The sequence below is a fragment of the Hydra vulgaris genome, chromosome 08 (assembly GCF_038396675.1).
Source record: "Hydra vulgaris chromosome 08, alternate assembly HydraT2T_AEP".
NCBI classification, from domain to species: Eukaryota; Metazoa; Cnidaria; class Hydrozoa; order Anthoathecata; family Hydridae; genus Hydra; species Hydra vulgaris.
The window spans coordinates 28357501-28378887 of NC_088927.1; the positions used below are offsets into that span (position 1 = coordinate 28357501).

Here is a 21387-nt window from a genome sequence, read left to right on the forward strand (position 1 = left end):
TAATCATTAGATTAATTTGTGATTGGAGATAAAAATTTAATTCACAAATAATTTCTTACTTAAATATAATCTTTCTTTTGCTTCGTTTTCTAGGCATGAATTAATAATTTTTTCCTTTACTTTTTATTATATTTTCAGCTTTATTCGCAGGTAATGGACTTTTTTTTTAAACATATTTGAAGTTATATCTTAGAAATGGGTACCTTTCAATAAAAAAAGGCAATTTTTTGCGATTGCTTTTCGTATCTTCAAAGTTTGCAATTTTTTTGTTTCATTGTTAACCTCTTTGCGGTAAAGAGCTTTGAAAAAATCTTTGCAAAAGTTCATTTCTTGTTATGCGATATGTTTATAAATATATAAATTGATTTTGAATAAAAAGGCAGCGTATAATTATTTTATTATTAGTATTTTAAGTATTATTTTAATATTACTATTTTAAACAAATTTATCCCAAATACACTCTTCACAAAACTAATTTGCCTCCTAGATACATTTTTAGAAAACGGCTATAATTAAAGTAATCTTATAAAAAAAAAACCAAAACCTATTTAGACCACATTTCAAAAAATACTACATGTAAACAATTAGATAGGCAGTTTTTTAAACTACTTCGGATACCTATAATTGACCCTATATTCCCAAATGGAATTGAGAAACAAATAGTGAGGGGTTCTATTAATTCACCTACCAAATTTAAAAAACATAATATGCAACAGCAAAACAAAACTCTCACCAAACAATCACCGCACTCGAAGCCGGGTGTTTACGAGCTTAAATGCTCATGCGGAAGTATATATATTGATGAGACCAAAAATAAAATCATTTCAAGAAATCTGGAGCACCAAAGAGCCGGTTTTTCAATACCTGATGATGCTGACCACAAAAGGTCAGCGAAATACTGTTAATATATTATCATATCATAATATATTTCAAAAGTAGTAACACGCTGCCTTTTTTAATAAAATCGTGTTATATATTATAAACATATCGTAAAACAAAAACTGACGTTTAAAGATATATATATGTATATATATATATATATATATATATATATATATATATATATATATATATATATATATATATATACATGTATACATGTATATATATATATATATATATATATATATATATATATATATATATATATATATATATATATATATATATATATATATATTCTAATATGTTGCAAAAAGTTTTCAACAGAAATTCTAATAAGTATAAGGTTAGGGTAATACAATGTTTAAAACGTTTTTAAAACGTTTTTAAACATTATATAACCCTAACCCTCAAGCTACTCCGAATAGTGTTTATAGTGTTTCTGTTGAAGATATTGTGCAACTTGCTTGAAGGAGGAAAATGTTTATTTTTCATTTTTAAGATCATTGAGGACTGTGTTTGTAGAATATACTAAAATAATCAATATATTAGGCTCCAAGCCTAATCTGTTGTTTTAATAATTCTACAAACTTATTGAGTACTCTAAGTTGTAGTTTGCATAACATCACCATGGAAACTACCAATTTTAATTATTCCTTAAAAAATATCCCAATCCCAGGCAAAAAAAAGTTATACTATTACTTTAATTAAAAAAATAAAACACTTTATTTAAAGAATCATTTGGAAAGCCCATTTTTTCTTAGAATCTAAAGCAAATAAAAATCCTATAAATAAAAACAAGCAAAAAGAAAATTTTGGATTTAAGACTAAAAATGTCTTATCATTTAATCCCAACTTAGAAAATTTCTGCAATTTGATATATGATCATTTGTGCGATTTTCTCAAATTATTTGTTCTTTTCAGTATATATTGATTGACCATTACCCGATAAACATTTTAAATAAAAATGATATTCTTGCTGTTACAAGTAACGTGACTTTTAATGCCCAGATAGTACTTGCAGGTATAATAGGCAATTTTTGCAACAACAATCATTACATTTAAAAATTCCTATATTTTTATTGATGGATCTAGGTATAAATTTGGCAGAAATAAGTTGTCTAGGTGAATCTGATGGTTGCTTGTAAGCGACTACAGGATTAGCATTAGAAAAAAAATTTGTTGTACTTTTTCACTTAAGGATTGACTGAATAGTTTTAGTTAGTATAGACTGGCAGTTTATATTACCGTAAATAGTAGTGACTTAAGGAAAGATTTCTGAAGCTTTTCTATTGTTGAGCTGGTCTTGCAGTTTTGCATTATGAAATGCTTTTTCCATAACATTGTACGGGTATTTGCATTCTCAGCCATAACTAAATCTGTTAAAAGCAGTTTTTCTGTGGTATAATTAGATGTAAGTACATTTATTCTTTTTGCAAGATTAAACGGAATATTATTTTTGGTGTGGTAAGGAATATGACTATTAAAATTTAAATAGTGATGATGGTTACTTTCTTTATAAGATGTACCCGATTTGATATATTTTTTATTTTGAAGAATAATAGAAATGTTTAAAAAATTAATCTATTATAGATATTTTCTTTTTCCATTAATTCAATGCCATAGTTGATTGTAAAGGTAATTAGAACTTGTTTAATTTAGCGAGTGACAATTTAAATTTCACTATATCTAGATGTTTAGGCCATATGTTAAAACCATTATCAATATTATTTAAAGTAGAACTGTTTAATACTATAAAAAACAATAGTTTATTTTAAAAATCCTATCGAAAGATATACTTAGTCTGGTGCAAAGTTTGTGCCCATGGTAGTGCCTGTAATTTTGTGAAATAATTGGTTATTAAAGGAAATTATTGTTTTTTTAAAATAAAAGATCTGATTCATTACTGGTAGTAATTTATTCAGGTATTAGGTTTTTATTTTTTTGGACCCCGAATTTTAATGCTTCTATCCAAGTTGGTGGGAAATCGTGGTATTAAGGTTGAAAATATCACACGTTATTATAAAACTATCTACTTCCACTTTTCTTGGAATTTTTGTTAAAAAATCCAAATCTTCTTTTATATAAGTTGTTTGTTTTTGTACAATTGGAGATAGAATTTAGTGCAGAAATTGGCTTAGTGTGACGTAGGTAAGTCGCGATTCCTGCAATAATAGGTCGAATTTTTAGATCGTTTGGTGGTTGCATTTTAATAAATAGTGGATTAGATTCTTAGACTTTTTTGATTATTTCTTTACATTTAGAAATTTTGGGAATTACATAAAAAATTGCTTCGTTTCCATTTAAACTTTTAATGTAGTCTATTTCGTTTTGTGTTAAGCATTTATGTTTATGAATCATTTTTAAAAGATTTTTAAAATAAGAGTTTGAATTTGTTTTTCATTGGTAATTGGCGAAAATTGATAATCTTGATTAACAAGTTTATTGCTGGTATATGTATAGTCCATCACATAAAAACTGCTACCTTTTGTCTGCTTTTTTAATTACAATATCTTTCATTTCTTTCAGTACTTAAAGAGCTTTTCTTTTTCTTAGATGAAATATTATCAATTGTTAGATGATTAATGGGATCTACTTGTTCGATCTTCGAAATTATTTCATTGAGTTCTGGAAAAGATGTTTTAACATTATAATTAGATTTCTTTTAAAATACTAATATCATTATTTTTGCTTTCATAAAAGTAAATTTTTTCATTAGGTTTTCTTCCTTAGCTTTTTGTTTTTTCTAGAACTTAAAAGTGATAAAAATTTATTGTCGTATGAAAGTCATTTGCATAAACAACAGCATGATACTTTTATATACTGTTGTTGCTATCAGTTATTATTTTTTAATGTTTTTTAATACAATTCCTGTTTTAAAAAACATAAAATAATATGTAAAAGCAACAACACCTTTACTGATCAATAATTATATTTTTGTGAAAAAACATATTTTTTGCATAGTAGATTAAATTAGCACTGCTGATGAAACATTGAAAGGCCTCAAGTGCTAAATATACTTTGTTACAAATATATTTAGAATTTAAAACTTTTTTTGAAATTTTTTCTTTCTTGACATACATTTTCGTTTTATATATATATGTATATATATATATATATATATATATATATATATATATATATATAAATATGTATACATACATATGTATATATATATATATATATATATATATATATATATATATATATATATATATATATATATATATATATATATATACACACACATATATATATATATATATATATATATATATATATATATATATATATATATATATATATATATATATATATAGAACTAAATATATATAACACTTTAATCAAACAACTAATCAACATTTTTTAAGTCATTATATAAATAAGCGCAGCTTTATTGCGTGGTATTTAATACAACATTATATTACAATTAACAAACATGTTATTTGTAAATGTAAAAAAATCATTTATGTAACGTTTTATACAGGATTGTGTGTAGGGTTCGGACTGTTGTATTTGTAGTTGTAAAAATCAAAAAGAATAACACAATACAATACTATACTATTGTATTTTAATACCAGAGATGCAGTTAAAACATTATTTACTGTTATTGCATTGGTGTGAATAAAAATAGTTACAATAACTTTTGTATTGTCTTTTTTCTAGCAATACATTGAAGTTTTAAAACTATTGTATTGTATTGCTGAGATGTACAGCAATTACAATAACTTTTGTATTGTGTTGCTGGAATGAAAACAATTACAATAACTATTGTGGTGTATTATATTACTACTTAAAGTTCAATAGCTACTGCATTTTAAAGTCTTTGCAATCTTTTGAATCCAAAGACTTTAAAGAACAATGGTTATGTTAAGTTTAAGCTGAGTTACTTTATGAATCAAACGCAAAAACTAAGTGGAAGAAATGGTAGTAATTAATTATAACTATCCCCAGCAGTAAAAGAAGTACCAGGTCAGATCAATTCAATTTTATAGACCTGAATAAAGTTTGCAACAAGGACATGTGATATTCAGTAAATAAAAAGATTTTTTTATAACTAAATATTAGTTTTGCCCTATTTCAAGGTCACATATCTTGGAGACTGGACTGTTAAAACATTTCGTCTGGAATAGTGCAAATCCGCAAATCAGGTAGGAGTGCGTATCTTATTGCAGATAGTTGTACAGTAGAAAGTTAAAACTCTGTACTTTTTTTTATTTAAACAGATTTTTGGGCTCGTTTTGCCATAGAGAGTTTTAATAAAATTCTTTGTAATGTCAATAATAGCTATTTGGTGTCTTAGTCATTAATTTAGTCGCTAGAACACTTACGCGGATATGATTTAACCACAAATTCATCAAAATTGTGCTCCAGAGAGTCAGCTAAGACAGTATTGAAATCAAACTAGTATTATTATTACGAAATAATAAATACATAATAATCAACTGAAAACATGAATTGTATTATCCGTTTAAATCCTTACATCAAACATGCTTAATTAAAAAAGAAAAAATATATATATTTCGAAACCTCTTCAAAATATAAACATTGATAGTATAAAAAATATTTTAATAACTGTTTTCTTTTAATCTCAAATTTTACTCAGCCTGTACAGCCTTTTTAATTACCTTATTAGGTACAATAGAGTAAGTTTTAGGAATAATATTACGAAATAAACTCGTGACAATAAAAGAACATCTTAGCTATCTAACAAAAATATATTTTTATGCCTTTATAAATAAATCTTTATGATTATAAATTAGGAAAAATGTTACTCATTAACATTAAAATTACAAAAATCATCAAAAAAGTATAACAACTACTTTAACTACTCAAAAAATAACAACTATCATTGTAGTTATAGTATAACAGAGTAAAAGAAAATTTATCATTTTTTGTAAGGTAAGTTGTCATAAATATCTTGGCAACTTTTGGGTATAACACTTTTCAACTGTTGTATATGATTTTCAATGGCATTTTTTCGTGAAGAGTTGTGGTGGAATCACTCGTTAACCTCTTTTTGGTCTTTGTGGTAATTGTTAAATTGTTCATCGAAACTTAGCTTGAAATCTATTGTACCATTGGGATTGTATTTAGAGCTCTGATATCAATCACACATTTTGCTCCAGTCCCTCTTCCAGGACGGATTGTATCATAAATAAGGTAGCTTTTAATATTATAATCTTTATAAAATGTATGGTCTACCATTGCTACCTCATATGGAAATGGATTGCGTCTAGCTTCTTTGGTAACTAAAAAGTATTCGACTGGGTAAAAATGTATCAAAGTGTTTTAAATTTCTTTCTATTACCGAATGAACTGAATCTACCACCATTTAAGTATGAACTTTTTCTAAAAACTTTTGTGTGATGACTACTTTTTTTTGCATTGCGAGTGCAGAAGTGCGTTTGAAACAATGGCATTTCTATTTGGTGATGTACATCCATCAGTCAAAATTATAGACATCTTTTGGGGGTTTATCAATGATTTTATTTAAATAATCAACAAAAAATAAAGTGTAAGTTAATGCCTTTAAATCAGCTGATGTTTCATCAAACCAATAACACTTTACTTTATTAGTGCCAAGATTGTGTATCGTAAAATTATGAACCATCAGTTTTTTGTTTTAAAATACAATGCACTGGCAGTCAAGTATGGACATAATTTCACTGCTTGTAAATCAGCGGTGATAACGTAAATTGCTCCATTTTTTGAAGCTATTTTGTCTAAAGCTTTTTCCTTTTTAGCTAAATCTTTCGTGATACATGTTGTCAATACTCTTGTTCTGTAATATTACCTGTTTTATATGAACAATATAGATCGCGTGCATCTTTCTTTGGTTGAAACAAAACTATGTTTTCATTTTTCAAAACATCTTCAAATAGTTTTCTGGAAGCCACTTTCTGTCCATTTTTGTAGCATTTTTAACATAAATACAATAGAACTCACGTTAAGACTGTATTATGGGTTCTAGATATAATTTTTTACTTTCCTTTCTGCAGTAATGAGAAGGCAATTTAAGCATGGCTCTTAAAAATATTTGAACCAACTCTCTCAATGAATTGCAAGCAGGTGCAGTATTATTACGTTTTGTTGTTGTATCCCTATTAAGCTAGTACTTAACTGTCCATTCTTTAATACCCAATGTTCCTAAAAATATCTTTAAACATACTCTCATTTTGTTGTTATTTAATTTTAAATAATAGAATTTTTTAATACTTTGCCTTGTGTTAGTCCTTTTAGTATTTTTTATTTAGTCTATTTTTTATAAAATGAATTTAAAACAAAGATTTTCTTGTCTATCCGCTCATCTTCCACACTTTTTTAAAAATATTTATTCTTACACTTTCTGTAAACTTTGTGCCATTAATCTCATTACTCTGTAAGCATTTGTTTGATTTACAAACATCTCCAAGTTTTCGCTCAGTTCTTACAGCGTCTTGTAAATATTTTTCCTCGCCTGTCTTTATAAACTAATGTATTCATACCTAGCGTATTTTTAAATTCTTATTCCTAATACATTTTGAAGACATTTGCTCTGCCTTTTTCCTTTTCCTAGATTCAACTCCTACTTCAGGTTCCAAATTTTTTTCATGAAAAAAATCGTTATTGCTGTCTATTGATTGAATGAAACCTATATGTTCAACATTTGTTATTTCAGAAACATCAGATTGTTATTTGAATCAACAACAGAATCATCTACTGAAAAGTTAAAAGTTGGTAATTCATTTGGTGAACGAATGTTTTCAGTTCGTACAAACTCTGCAAAAACATATGGTAAAATTTCAGTCATTTTGTTAAAAGCTTTCGAATGTCATTCCTTGATGTATTTTATCTTCTTGACAAGATTTTTCTGTTATTCGCTATTTTAATCTTTAATATAAAAAAAATTAGCTACACAAAATTTGGAAAAAATATTGATAATGATTTATGTATTTTAGTGATATTTTTAAATAAGAAACGCATTTATATAAATTGGCTAATATACAAAATGTTTACCTTAAATATAGTCAATACTTATGACTGAGTATTGTAAAGTGAACCGTGCTAATGACATTAACATGAAAATTTAAACTGAAAGTTTTTTAAAATGCTTATTTTATTTCCAAAATTATTTAAAATGCTAATTTTATTTAAAATTATTTAAAATACTAATTTTATTTAAAATGCTAATAATAACAAAACGAATAGACTCTCTTTTCATATTTAATTTAGAAGTAGGAAATCTAATTCTATACAAGAGGTATAGTGCTGCAATTATATATATTAAAAACAAATTTAAAAAAAGTATTAATAATGCACAAAAAAACGTAAACAAACACTTTTCTCTTTATAAAAACATAATAGCGCATTTTTCGGTTTTTAAAAAAATGATAAAACTTTTTTTAAACACACGTTTTTGTAAAAAGAGTTTTACAAAAATGGTACACAAGCAGAAAAAAAAGTTTTTTCTTTATTGCATTTGTATACATATAATAAAACCAAAACTTGCCTAAAGTAGTGTTGGTTGTTTTTAATTATAAGCCCAATGTCGAAAACACCTCAAATTAACAGAGCAAACATACAGATATGCTCGAGATGTTAACCAATCACATACGCGGTACTGTCATTTACTGCCCCAAGATACGCAGTATTGTTCTTGGGCAATAACCTGCATTCTATAGGTCAAATGAAAATAAGCTCAATATTCGGCGGATGCCAATTAGAATCCTGCATGTATTGACCGCGATATCTCAAATTGGTTTCATTTGTCAGATACGCGGTATTATCTAATGTGGATTTGCACTATCCCCGACGATTAATTAAATTTTGACATTACAATAATTTTTTTTATTACAATTTTATTACAGCGATAAATTTTTATTGGACTTTAAAGATAATTCCAATACAATATTTATTGTTGTTGTAGTGATCATTACAATACATTTTATCTATCAGATATTGTTATCAAATCAAATCAAATATATTTCGAAAAAAGTTATAACATTTCAAATAAATTTACAATTGTACATTTACTAATATAAATTAAATACCTGAATATACATACACTAGGCAATGTAGTCAATGATGAAATTAGTAATAATAACTGATATCAATAATACTAATTAAAATAATAATGATAATAAAAACAATAATAATAATAATAACAATAATAATAATAATAATAATAATAATAATAATGGTAACAAAATGATAACAATTATAATAAATGGAGAATTTCAAAAATAAGGACAATAACAGCAGCAAAAAAATTTAGTAAATAATGACTGTATTTTTATGTTGTTCATCTTCTTATTAAAATAAGTTATGAGGTATGATTTTTTACTACTTTTAATAAGTTGCTAATTTCATTTCTATAGAATTTAAATTTTGTGAAAAGTTCATTATTAGTAATAATATTTTTACATCTTGCACATTTTTATAGAGTTTTTTTTTTACAGAAATAGATTTAAGTAAGCCTATAGAGATCCAGGGTTTAGATTTAACTTTGATTTAATTTTTACTCAAAGTTTTATAGGGAGTACATTGGTCTAAAACTCAATTAAACGATTTAAAAAATTGATTGATGGATTCATTATTTTCATTATGAAGTTGTATTATCAATTATGATATTGTATTACTATTCTATTATGAAGATGAATATCAATACAATATTTATTGTTAGTGAATTACAGCATTAAAATAATTGTAATACACAAAGATTGTATATGTTTCTACAAAATTTAATACAATAACAATAGTTATTGTTTCTGTTATTGTCTTTATTACAATTACTGCAGTCCGAATTCTAATTGTGTGTAATATAAGAAACTTTTCTAATAATTACATTTATTTTGGCTTATACTGTTTTGTTTTGATTTTTTGTATTTATGTTATTGTATTTTAAAAAATTGACAAGAATAAAAAAGTACGGAGCATATTTTCTTATCCAAATTAAAATTTGAAACTTCAATTTTAGATTTGCTTCCCTCTCGTTACTTCTGGTTGCTAAAACTTTTTATTGCAAAAATAACGTCATTATCTTAGTTCCGCCATTTGTACAGTGTTACGTACAAACGTCTGCATGTCTAAACGTATTAGAAAAAACGCTATTTTTTCAAGCGCTTTGCGGAACAGTTGTGTTTAATATATGTATAATATGAGAAAACTTTAAAATTTTATTTTAACAGTTAGAAGTATTGTTTTGTATGTATTATATATATATATATATATATATATATATATATATATATATATATATATATATATATATATATATATATATATATATATATATATATATATATATATATATATATATATATATATATATATATATATACATTCATATATATATATATATATATATATATATGTGTGTGTGTGTGTGTGTATGTATATATATGTGTGTGTGTGTGTTTGTGTGTGTGTGTGTGTGTGTGTGTGTGTGTGTGTGTGTGTGTGTGTGTGTGTGTGTGTATGTATATATATATATATATATATATATGTGTGTGTGTATATGTGTGTATGTATATATATATATATATATGTGTGTGTGTGTGTGTGTGTGTGTATGTATATATGTATATATATATATATATATATATATATATATATATATATATATATCCATATGTTTATACATAAAGTAAAATTTACAAATTCATTTACAAAACTTTGTTTGGAGTGACCCATAATTTAAAAATAGTCAATGAAGTGACACCCTAAAAGCATGAATAAATAAATAAGAAAAATTAAGTTCTAAAAAATACTTTTTGAATGAAAATTATTTTTAGTGGTAGCTCAAGACCCTTCATTATTAGAGTTGTCCCTAATATTATCAAAAAAAAAGATCTTTACAAAAATATATCAAAAGTATAAAAGTTTAATACATCTTTTTTTGATATTAAATCACGAAAAATACAGAACTTTAGCGTTTGCCCATACGCTTACATTGCATAGGCAAACACTTACAAAACTAAAAATTTCAAAGTTACAAAGCTTACACAAGCATGCATCTAAAGCTATAAATTATTCAAATAAATTAGATAATGCTACCCTTGTAATGAAAATAGTAAAGGTTCTAGATATAATTAATTAAATTTTTTACTAATCCTGATATTTCTATACATAGTAGAAAACCATTTACAACTAAACGTTTTTGAATACTTTTTGTTTAAATTTTCTCAAAAATATAATCTTAGATCAAGCACTAGCCAAGACTTATTCAAATTCTAAAAGTCAAATTTTTCTAAAATGACTTAAGGCCGATTACTTTGGAATCAAATGAAAAATTCTAGTTTAAAAGAATTAAACAATGTGGCATTTATAATTATTTTTTTGTTGTGGTTTTATTTAAATTCAATGCATAATGACTCACAATCTTTTTTATTTACACAGAGCTCGTGACGTAAATTATAACTAATTGAGTTGTGAACAAAAATACATACACCCCCACCAACACCAAAACTACGTGGTTGATGAACTGATGAATAATTAAATAGTTCAAATTGGGCATTTGTTTCACCACGCTTACACCAAGTTTTCGTTTGACAAATAGTTTTAAAATTGTGTTTTAATTCATCCAACAAATACCTAAGATTTTCAAAGTTTTTATATAAACTTCGAATATTAATGTTTAAAATTGAAAAACTATTTTTATTTTTTTGAAGATATTGAGAAGATTCAATAACTGTATAATATTTGCTTTAAAATATTTTTTGATTAAAGTTATTTGAGTCATCGACTCGTTAATAAACCCTAATTCTTACAGACACGGATAAAGTACGCACTAATAGATAATAAAGTATGCACTAATAGATAATAATTTTCAAACATTTAGCAATTTATATTTAAAAGAAAAAGAAATGACATTTAGAAAAAAAAGATCTTTTTTATTTTAATTTTATAAAAGGTTTCTCCTCTTGTACCACCCCGCTTGAGAAAAATGGGCTCTCCTTTCATTTACCACGCATTTTAAAATTATCTCTTTTTTAGTGATTACTATAGGCAACCCTATTTCGAAGAGTGTGAGAGTTAAAACAAAGTTTGTAGCCATTAAGGTGCTCCCAGACGTTCTTAGGGTTTTATCACAGAACACCGCGGAAAAACATTTAACTTGGAACTTTATGCCTCTTTCCTTACCAATGTCGCTTATCGCACTGGAGCCGGTGTCGAACCTCAAACCTCTAACTTCTGAACCAGAACTCTAACCACTGCGCCACAGCTGTTTATGGCCGCACTGTTACCTATAGAGAGGTTTAATTTATGTTTTATAAGTGCTGTCACACTCAACGTTGTTAAGGCCAACTAGTAAAATTTATTAATTTTTATATAAAATCAAATCTTTGACAATCTATAACTTAGGTTTTAAATAGATGAAAACTTATTATTGTCTAATACACCTTTCTCCGCTTGAGTTTTTTGTTCTTCATTACATTTTAAAACATTACGTTAATGTTTATAAAACTTACAAGCTAAAATACAATCATATAAACTATTACAATTAAAGTAAAGATTATATATGTAAAAAAAACAAAAATGCGGAGACTCTTAGAAGACCGTAGGAACTTGCTGTCAAGAAGCGCTGTAAAATGACGTCACATATTTACGTGCTAAATATTTCACTCAACTAAATTAAAAATACTTTAATCTATGATGGGCAGCCAAAAAATTACTTATAATTGCAAATAATATCAAATCATTTTATAATCTTTTTTTTTTACTCTTGTATCATATTTTCATATTAATATTGGTGCTATAAGTTTAAATAATTATTTTGTTTTAAAAAGTTAAATACTATTTTAAACATTAATACTATTTATTTAAGAAAACTCACATGTTAATCAATAGGAATAATCACATAATGTTTTTTAGTATTTGGTCAAGCCACTTTTTGCATCGTAACTCCTTTTATTCTTTTTGGCATACTTTGAATTCAATTTTTTACATTTGCTTTTAATTCCTGATCAATATGCCAGACATTATTTAGTGTCTCTATGCAGGACCGGCGCGAGTAGGTGTCACGTGTTGGGTTGCCATAACAGAAACTACCGACAAAAAAAAAAAGAGGTTCTCGTTTTTTGAAATTCGCCGACTGCCTAGCTTCCTTGTCGACATTTGCCGACTGACTTGTCAAGGGTCAAATTTGCCAACAATATGAACAAAAAATTTATTGATGAGGGGTGGAGGGATAAAGGAGGAGTGTGTCTCAAACACCCCCGCACCCTCTACTTTGCGCCAGCTTATCTCTATGAGACTTTTTTTTTTGATTATAATTTCGTATCAAATTTTCCGTTTTTAAAGTTCCCAGGCATTCTCAAATGAGCTTTAGTCGAGTTTAAGAAATAACAGGCCGCGACAAAACAGTAACATTTTTTGACTATCTTGTCAGACTATTTTTTAAAATATCTTGTCACTGATTTAGCTTTATGACACGGAGCAGAATCATTCATAAAAACTATTTGGATGGATTATTAAACCATTCATGCAACTGAGGAATTATTTTGGTAGCAAATACTTTTTAAAATTTATCCTGATTCATCTTCCCTTCAAGAACATAAAGAAGGCCAAAGCCCTTATCACTTATAACTAACGATACAATCTCAGAGGTTTTACCGTCTCTTTAACACAGTAGGGGTTATATTTTTCTTCTTTCCAGCATCTAACAAAAGAAGACATATAATATTATTTTGAATTGGGACTCATCTGACAAAACAACTGAAAATAATAATGAAATAAATAAAAATAGCATTGTAAAAACTCATATAAATGTCTTAACCAGTGATACGGTTGCAATAAAGTATATACTTACACTTTCCCAATCTTCAGCAGACATATGTAGATATTATTAAACCCAAATGAGACGTTTTAACTTCATTTACTGGAGTAAGCTTAGATTTCCTTGTGGGTCTGCAGCATAAAATCCCAGTTCTGCTATTTGATTTCTTGTAGTTCTCTAAGGATTTTTGATACCGACCTCTTGGATGATTTTATTAATTACTCTAGTATCTTTTCTTCGGTTCCAACGCAAATATTACAAATTGCTCATTTGTAATATTTGTAAATACAAAATGCCAATCATCCCTACACGCATGATGCGTGGTCTCCCACATTTTCCACATCTTGCACTTCATATCGATACTTTTATCAAATTTTTTTTTTGTTCTGCTTTCCACCATCATTGAAACATTAAATACATATGAAACTTTTTTTTGGGAGTGGTTTGAATAGTTAATTATGAAATTTGTATGCACCCAAGATAACAATATTGCATAGAATATGTGAAAGAGCGCATTTTTCAGGTTTTTTCATATTGTAGCTTATCAATGCTAAAAATTGCAACAATTCTTTATAAATGTTACACATTAAAAAATAAAATCTTTCTTTAAAAAATTATCAAGATGCTTGAATCACAAAAACAAAAAAACATGTAACAACTTGGTGAGGATAATCGTTTTTATTTTTAAATTGCTGTACTTTAAATGGAAAAACAAAATTTATAAATAAACTAAATCTTTTTTTTAATTTTGTTAAAAAATGTAAGTCTTCATAAAATGCATATTCAATTATTACGAGTTTTTTTTTTCTTTTTATCTACAAACCTACTAAAACAAAATAATTGAAAAAAAAACAATCTGACTTAAAAATATCTAAATGACTTAAAAACTTTCTAAATTGTCTAATTCTGAAAAAGACTGAGCTGAAAAACAGTCATGAAAAAAAAACTGAGGTAAAAATAACTTGAACTAAAAAATAATTTTCTATAATAAATGATTTGATATTACAAAAAAACAAAATAATTACAAATATATTTAACATTATTTAATATATTTAACATTATAAAATAGTAATAAATATATTTAAAATGTTACTTAAATTTGATTCTTATTTAAAATCATTATTTATTTTTCACTAAAAAATTAGACGTTGATAAATAACGTCAAATTCGATTATCATGTAAAGTTACAATGTATTTGTTTATCATTCGAAATTCAAAAATCGCGATTAGGATTTTTAGGATTAAATATTTTTAAAACGAGTTTTGAAAATATTTTTCAATTTTTTTAAAGAAAAGTCTTAACATCTTAGGAAAAAAAGAATTTTAAACAAATAAACAATGTATAACAATCTTGGTAAAATATGATATAAGAAGTTTTGAAGAGATTACAAACAGTTCTTATTACTCCACCATAAGGTGTGGTATTAAGAATAAAAAGTTTTTATTCCCAGCAAAGTTTACTGAAATTAAAGTGCGAGAGGTCAATAAATTAACCTCTTGTACTTCAATTCCAGTAAACTTTTGAATGGCCTGATACTGTCAACGTTGCTTATAAGCAACATTGACAGTATTAGGCAATTCAATTGCGATTACGTGAACAATAATTTTGATTCTTTTGTAGTTTGTCCAGAAACTTCGTCCAGGTACAAAATTTAGAAATAGTTTTATAATTTTTTTTTAAAACTCTGTTTTAAGTTTTACTGCGCATGTTTTTTATAATTTATATACAATTTAAAATATTTAATACATCTTTTCTATTAATTCTATTAATTCTATTATATTTAATTCATCTTTTCTATTATCTAATACATCTATTCTATTTTTCAAAAATAAATATTACGTAAAATAAATGTTTAAACTTTCATAAAAAATGTGCTTACTTTTTTATTTTGTTAACCTTTTACATGTCCATCTTTAATATATATTTTTTATAATTTAAAAGAGGACTCTGGGTAAAGCGCCACCAACTAGTCGGATGTTGGACCAATCCATTACTTTATTTAATATCTGATAAAAGGTATTTGAGCATTTTGTACCTGTTTTTATAATATAATTCATAAAGTGGAATGTAATTAAGCTAAATACTTTATATTGTAGTTTTTTTTAAGCATTTTTAATATTACTTAAATTACATGGACCATATCTAATCTAAAAGCTAGATTATACTTTTATATCACTCAGGTGACTATCAGTTTTCAATTTAATATCTTGAGTTTAACCAAAAATAGTAGCACATTTATTAGCCTTATTTTGTCTTTTTATATTACCCGAACTATCATTTTTTATCATTTTACTCAATATTTTGTTATGTAGCTATATTATTTTATTGTTTTTGTATGGTGCGATAATTTTAGCCATTAATAAACCAACGGATCTAAATTGACTTGTTTTATCATAGACCATTGTTTTATCATTTGTTTAAGATAACTAGAGCGTGGGTTACTGTTCAGCCTATCCCTGAGTCCAAAAATTTTATTCCTCCTACAAAATAGTCTTTCATTTATGATTTTCGCCCAATGACATCATCTACAATCTACTTCTATTTTCACAACTACCAGGTCTACGTAACTGGACGGCTCCGTTGGTCACTTTTTGCGACCATTGTGTCGCATAAACAAACAAGTTTATTAAATGTGGCTGGTGAGCCCCGACTTTTTCCAATGTACACCACAATGTCAAAACGGACATTAGACTATCCCGCTGGATGTGGTTACGGCACTGAATAACCTAATGACCACACTGACGCTCACCCACACGTTCATTTAAAAGCTCCACAATGCACGTTGGATCAGCGCTCGCTGACTATGTGCTCTGATCTAAAATCTCACTCCATAGCACGTCATTACAAACCACCTTAGGGCAGTAGCTCTTTCGGCTAAGATTGATGGCTTGTGGCCTACGGTGACTAATGTGTGCATTCAATCAATTGAAATTCATTCTGTAGGTCTTACGTCTGGCTCTGAGTGCTAGCCCATAAGTGCAAGGAATGAGAGTGTTTAGCTTTCTATTCACCCGATTTGAAAGTGAACGAAAACATAACGAGACCATACGAGACGACCAAACGGTACATAGTTATGCACTACACCCTCACACGTGTAGACATTAACAGTCTCTAAAATCAGTATATCAAATATTTGTTCTTTATTATATACTTTTGTTCAAAAAATTTTTTGACCTTATCTTTGTATATTTATTCCGATTTGTGTTATAATGTGTGAATGACACAATATATTTGTGAAAAGCATAACAGCGCGAAATTTTTTTACAAAAATACGTATTAGTATATTTTTATAACAAATGTATTTTTGGTTGGAATATACTGAGCTATACTACTAGATAAGTTTAGACAATGATAGTAACTCGTTTTTGAAATAGAAGGGCTTATTGTTTCACAATAAGCCCTCATATTTTTGTTGAAACTCTGTTTTAACTTTTGTTGCGCATGTTTTTTATAAATTATATACAATCTAAAATATTTAATAAACCTTTTCTATTTATATTATTCAAAAATATATATTACGTAATATCAATTTCATAAAACTTTCATAAAAATTGCGCTTACTTCGTTTTTTGTTGAGCTTTTGCATGTCTATCTTTAATACATATTTTTTTCACATTTAAAGGAGGACTGTGCGCAAAGCTGACCGACCAGTCGAATGTTTGACCAATCGACTATTTTATTTAATATCTGATAAAAGTATTTGATCTTTCTGTAGGGGAGATGGGGGCGCATTGATCGCCGGGGCAGTATGATCTTTTGGCTTTTACTCGTTCATTTTTGCCTTGCTAGAAGTGAGGTTGCAATTTAATTAACCATTATGCTTCCCTAATTGATTATTCGTAATATTTTTTCATAAGGTTATCAGCGTCAAAAAAAATAAAGAAAATATTTTTTTCGTCATAAAAAGTGATTTTTTTAAATCGTACTATAATTCAAATATATTTTTATTTAGATGTCTGTATGGGTTAACAACAATTTTATTTTAAATTTGTAAGTGTTAGGTGTATAATATAATATATAATTTTTATTTGGCTGCAATATATACAGTAGATATTGCTATCAATATGTTACCTATACCTATTGGGGTACATTGATCTTTGACTATGCGGGGCCCATTGATCGGAGGATCAAAGTGCCCCATAGAAGACGAAGTGCCCCATGTTTTTGTTTATAAGCAATACAGTTAAACGAATGGAATTGTATTTATAATTTAAAAAAAAACTATATATAAACTAACAATAGCTTTTAGCATTTCATTTTTTAAATCTACTTATGTTATAAGCTAGTAATAATAATACTATTATTTTATAATATCAAAAGAATAATATTTAACATAATAATTAAAAAATATTTAACATAATATTATTATGTTAAATATTAGCATTTATTAAAAACATATGTTTTTATTGATATATTTTTTTACAGATCTTAAAATGGTTAGAAATAGAATTAAAAAAACAAATAAAGTTGCTATACCAAGTGAAACAATGAAAGTAGCTGTTAATAAAGTTTTAGAAGGAACACAACTGAATGTTGTAGCACGTCAGTTTAACATAGATAGAATGACTTTAAAAAGATATTGTCGTAAAAAGAGGCTTAATCCAAATGAAGCTTTCAAGCCTAATTACAACAATAGACAAGTTTTTACAGCAGAAGATGAAAAAAGTTTATCAAGTTATTTACTAATTGCATCAAAAATGAACTATGGCCTTTCAACTAGGTCAACGCGATCATTGGCATATGAATTTGCTTTAAAAAACAATAAGATATGCCCATCATCATGGATCAAAAATAAAATTGCAGGCATTGATTGGTTGCAAGGTTTTATGAAAAGACAACCAGAGTTGTCTCTACGAACACCTGAAGCAACGAGCTTCGCTCGATCAACAGCTTTTAACAAACACACTGTAAGAGAGTTTTTTCAAAATCTTAAAACGGTAAGAAATCGATATAAATATAATCCTAACTGTATATATAATGTTGATGAAACTGGTTTAACAACCGTTCAAAAGCCGGTAAAGGTTTTAGCTGGTAGAGGAAGCAAACAAGTTGGAAGAATCACATCTGCAGAACGAGGAACATTGGTAACTGCATGTTGTGCCTCTAATGCTATTGGAAATTCCATTCCTCCATTATTTATTTTTCCTAGGGTAAAGTTTCATGATTACATGATTAAGGAAGGACCTCCTGGATGTGTGGGATTTGCAAATCCTTCTGGTTGGATGAACTCAGAAATTTTCATAGAATGGATTAAACATTTTGTTAAATATTCAAACTGTTCTCAGGAATCTCCAGTTTTGTTACTTCTCGACAGTCATGAAAGTCATATTTCTGTTAAAGGCTTGGAGCTTGCAATTCAACACGGAACTACAATGATAAGTTTTCCTCCCCATTGCAGCCATAAATTGCAGCCATTAGATAGAACTGTTTTTGGACCATTGAAAAGGTTTTACAATTCTGCATGTGATAATTGGATGGTTTCAAACCCAAGACCAATGACCATTTATGATATTGTTTCAATAGTTCGAGAACCGTATACAAAAGCTTTCTCACCATCTAATATACAGACAGGATTTAGAGTAGCTGGCATTGAGCCATTCAATTCTGAAATTTTCAAAGATGACGAATATTTACCATCATCAGTTACAGATAGAGCTGCTCCAGATACAGTTACTATCACTCCTGTCAACAATATGGAATCTGAAATGATACCAGCACATGTTAATCACAAAGAGTCTGAAATAACTATAGTAAATATTGAAACAAGTATTTTAAACAAAGTGTCAACAAGTCTTGCTTCTATAATCTCACCTGAGGTTTTAAAACCTTACCCAAAAGCATCTGCCAGAAAAAAAAATTTTAAAAGTAGGCAGTTAAAAACAAGGATCTTGACTAATACTCCTGTCAGAAATGAAATTCGTTTGTCAAAAGAAAAGAAAATTTTGAAGCAAACCAAAAACCAACAAAAAGTCTCCACAAAAGATAAGAAAGAAACTAAGAATTACTTGCTTAGGAATAAAAAACAATGTAAACCAAAAGCTGCTTCACAACTTGACTTTCACAAATGATGAAATATTCTTAATCAAAATATTGTACTTTTAACAAGTTTTGTAAACTTAAAAGTTGTATTCTTATTTCAGTTTTTATATTTCAGCTCTTATAAATTTCAAGTTGTTGTAAAGTTTTAAACGTATATAAAGCGGGTAGCTCATAGCTGCTGTGATTTATACATTTTTTAATTAAAAATTAGACTAGTGGGTTTAACTGCTATATTTAAAAAATAATTAAAAAATTTAGATGTATTATATGTTATACAATATTACCCTTTGACTAAATTATTTACAAGATTTAGTTATAGAAGTGTTAAACGTTTAGATAATATTACACATATAAGATCAATGTGCCCCAAGTCGGAGATCATAGTACCCCATAGTTTGGGGTACATTGATCTTTTGAAAGGGTTGTTTAAAAGTTAAAATTATTCATGTTTATCATTTTTTTAAATCAAAATATTTATATATTCCAAAAGCCAGATAGTTCTACATGTGTTTCGTAGTTAATAAGTTTTTACATCTCTTTCAGGTTCTGCGCAATTTTCAAAACACTGCTACGGCGATCAATGCGCCCCCATCTCCCCTACCTGTTTTTATAATATAATTCATAAAGTGAAATGTAATTAAGCTAAATACTGTATATTGTAGTTTTTTTAAAGCATTTTTAATATTACTTAATTTAAAATGACCATATCTAATCTAAAAGCCAGATTTAAACATGTCTTCTATTGTCATATTTTTTTCTTTTATGATTTACACTTAAACTTTATTTTTTCATAAGACGTATTTTGCTCCCTGTATTAAATGTGTAATACCGTTAAATAAATCGAAAGATCTTTTTGTTTATCCTCATATTCTTGAATATCATCTTATTCGGTTTCATCAACAGTTAATTTATTTTTATTCTTTTACTTTTAGTTTAGTTTTATTAACAGTTTTATTAACATTAATAAAGCAAATGAAGTAAGTTTTAAGTAACTTGTTGAAATATCTTCTTTTTTTGTTTTTGAGAAACTTAAAGCATAAAAACTCTCCAGAAAAGATTTTTTTTTTTTAATAAAACAAATGTACAAAGCAAAGATGCATTTGTATAGTTTTTTTGTTTTGTTTTTTTGCTTAAATAACAGTTTTACATGCGTAGTATCCTCAATATATAAAAAAGTTAAAATGCTAGAAAGTTGTTGTGACGTTCTTACTACGCTCTCACGACGTTGTTAAGTTAGATTGTAGCTAAGCTCTCGCAAAGTTCGTTTAAACTCGCAAAATGAGTTAAATCGAAGTCAAATATTGAATATTAGTTATGCTTTGATTACTATTTTGTCCTCATAAAATTTTGTTTAATAAAAGTACAATTTTCTATTTGCTCCACTATTCGTTAAAAAATTTGTTCAACTGTTTGATAAAATCCAGTTCAAGATTCAAGAATCTGGATTTAGCTTTTTAGTAAAGTTAGATATAGTATTAGCTATGCTATTTAAAATTTAATTTTCATTCAAGGAACCTAAATAAAGTGTAGGAATATACTCCACAATAGGATATGTTAACTTTGGGAAAATTTAATTTTGATTATTCAATATTTAAAAGCCTAATATCTTAAAAATATATTTTTTTAAGATATTAAGCTTTTAAATATCGAATAATCAAAATTAATATTGCCTAAAGTAAACATATCCTATTGTGGAGTATATTCC

The 21387-nt window shown here is 26.9% G+C and overlaps 1 protein-coding gene across 1 annotated transcript in view; it reads left to right on the top strand.

Moving 5' to 3' along the window:
- The window catches only part of LOC136083202 (tigger transposable element-derived protein 4-like), a 32088-nt gene extending 12377 nt beyond the window's left edge, over positions 1 to 19711 (top strand). Inside the window, exons 2-3 of the mRNA XM_065802608.1 lie at positions 7544 to 7659; positions 18069 to 19711. Of these exons, the coding sequence (XP_065658680.1) occupies positions 7544 to 7659; positions 18069 to 19711 (1759 nt within the window). The remainder of the gene's footprint in view (positions 1 to 7543; positions 7660 to 18068) is intronic.
- The last annotated feature ends 1676 nt before the right edge of the window (positions 19712 to 21387 follow it).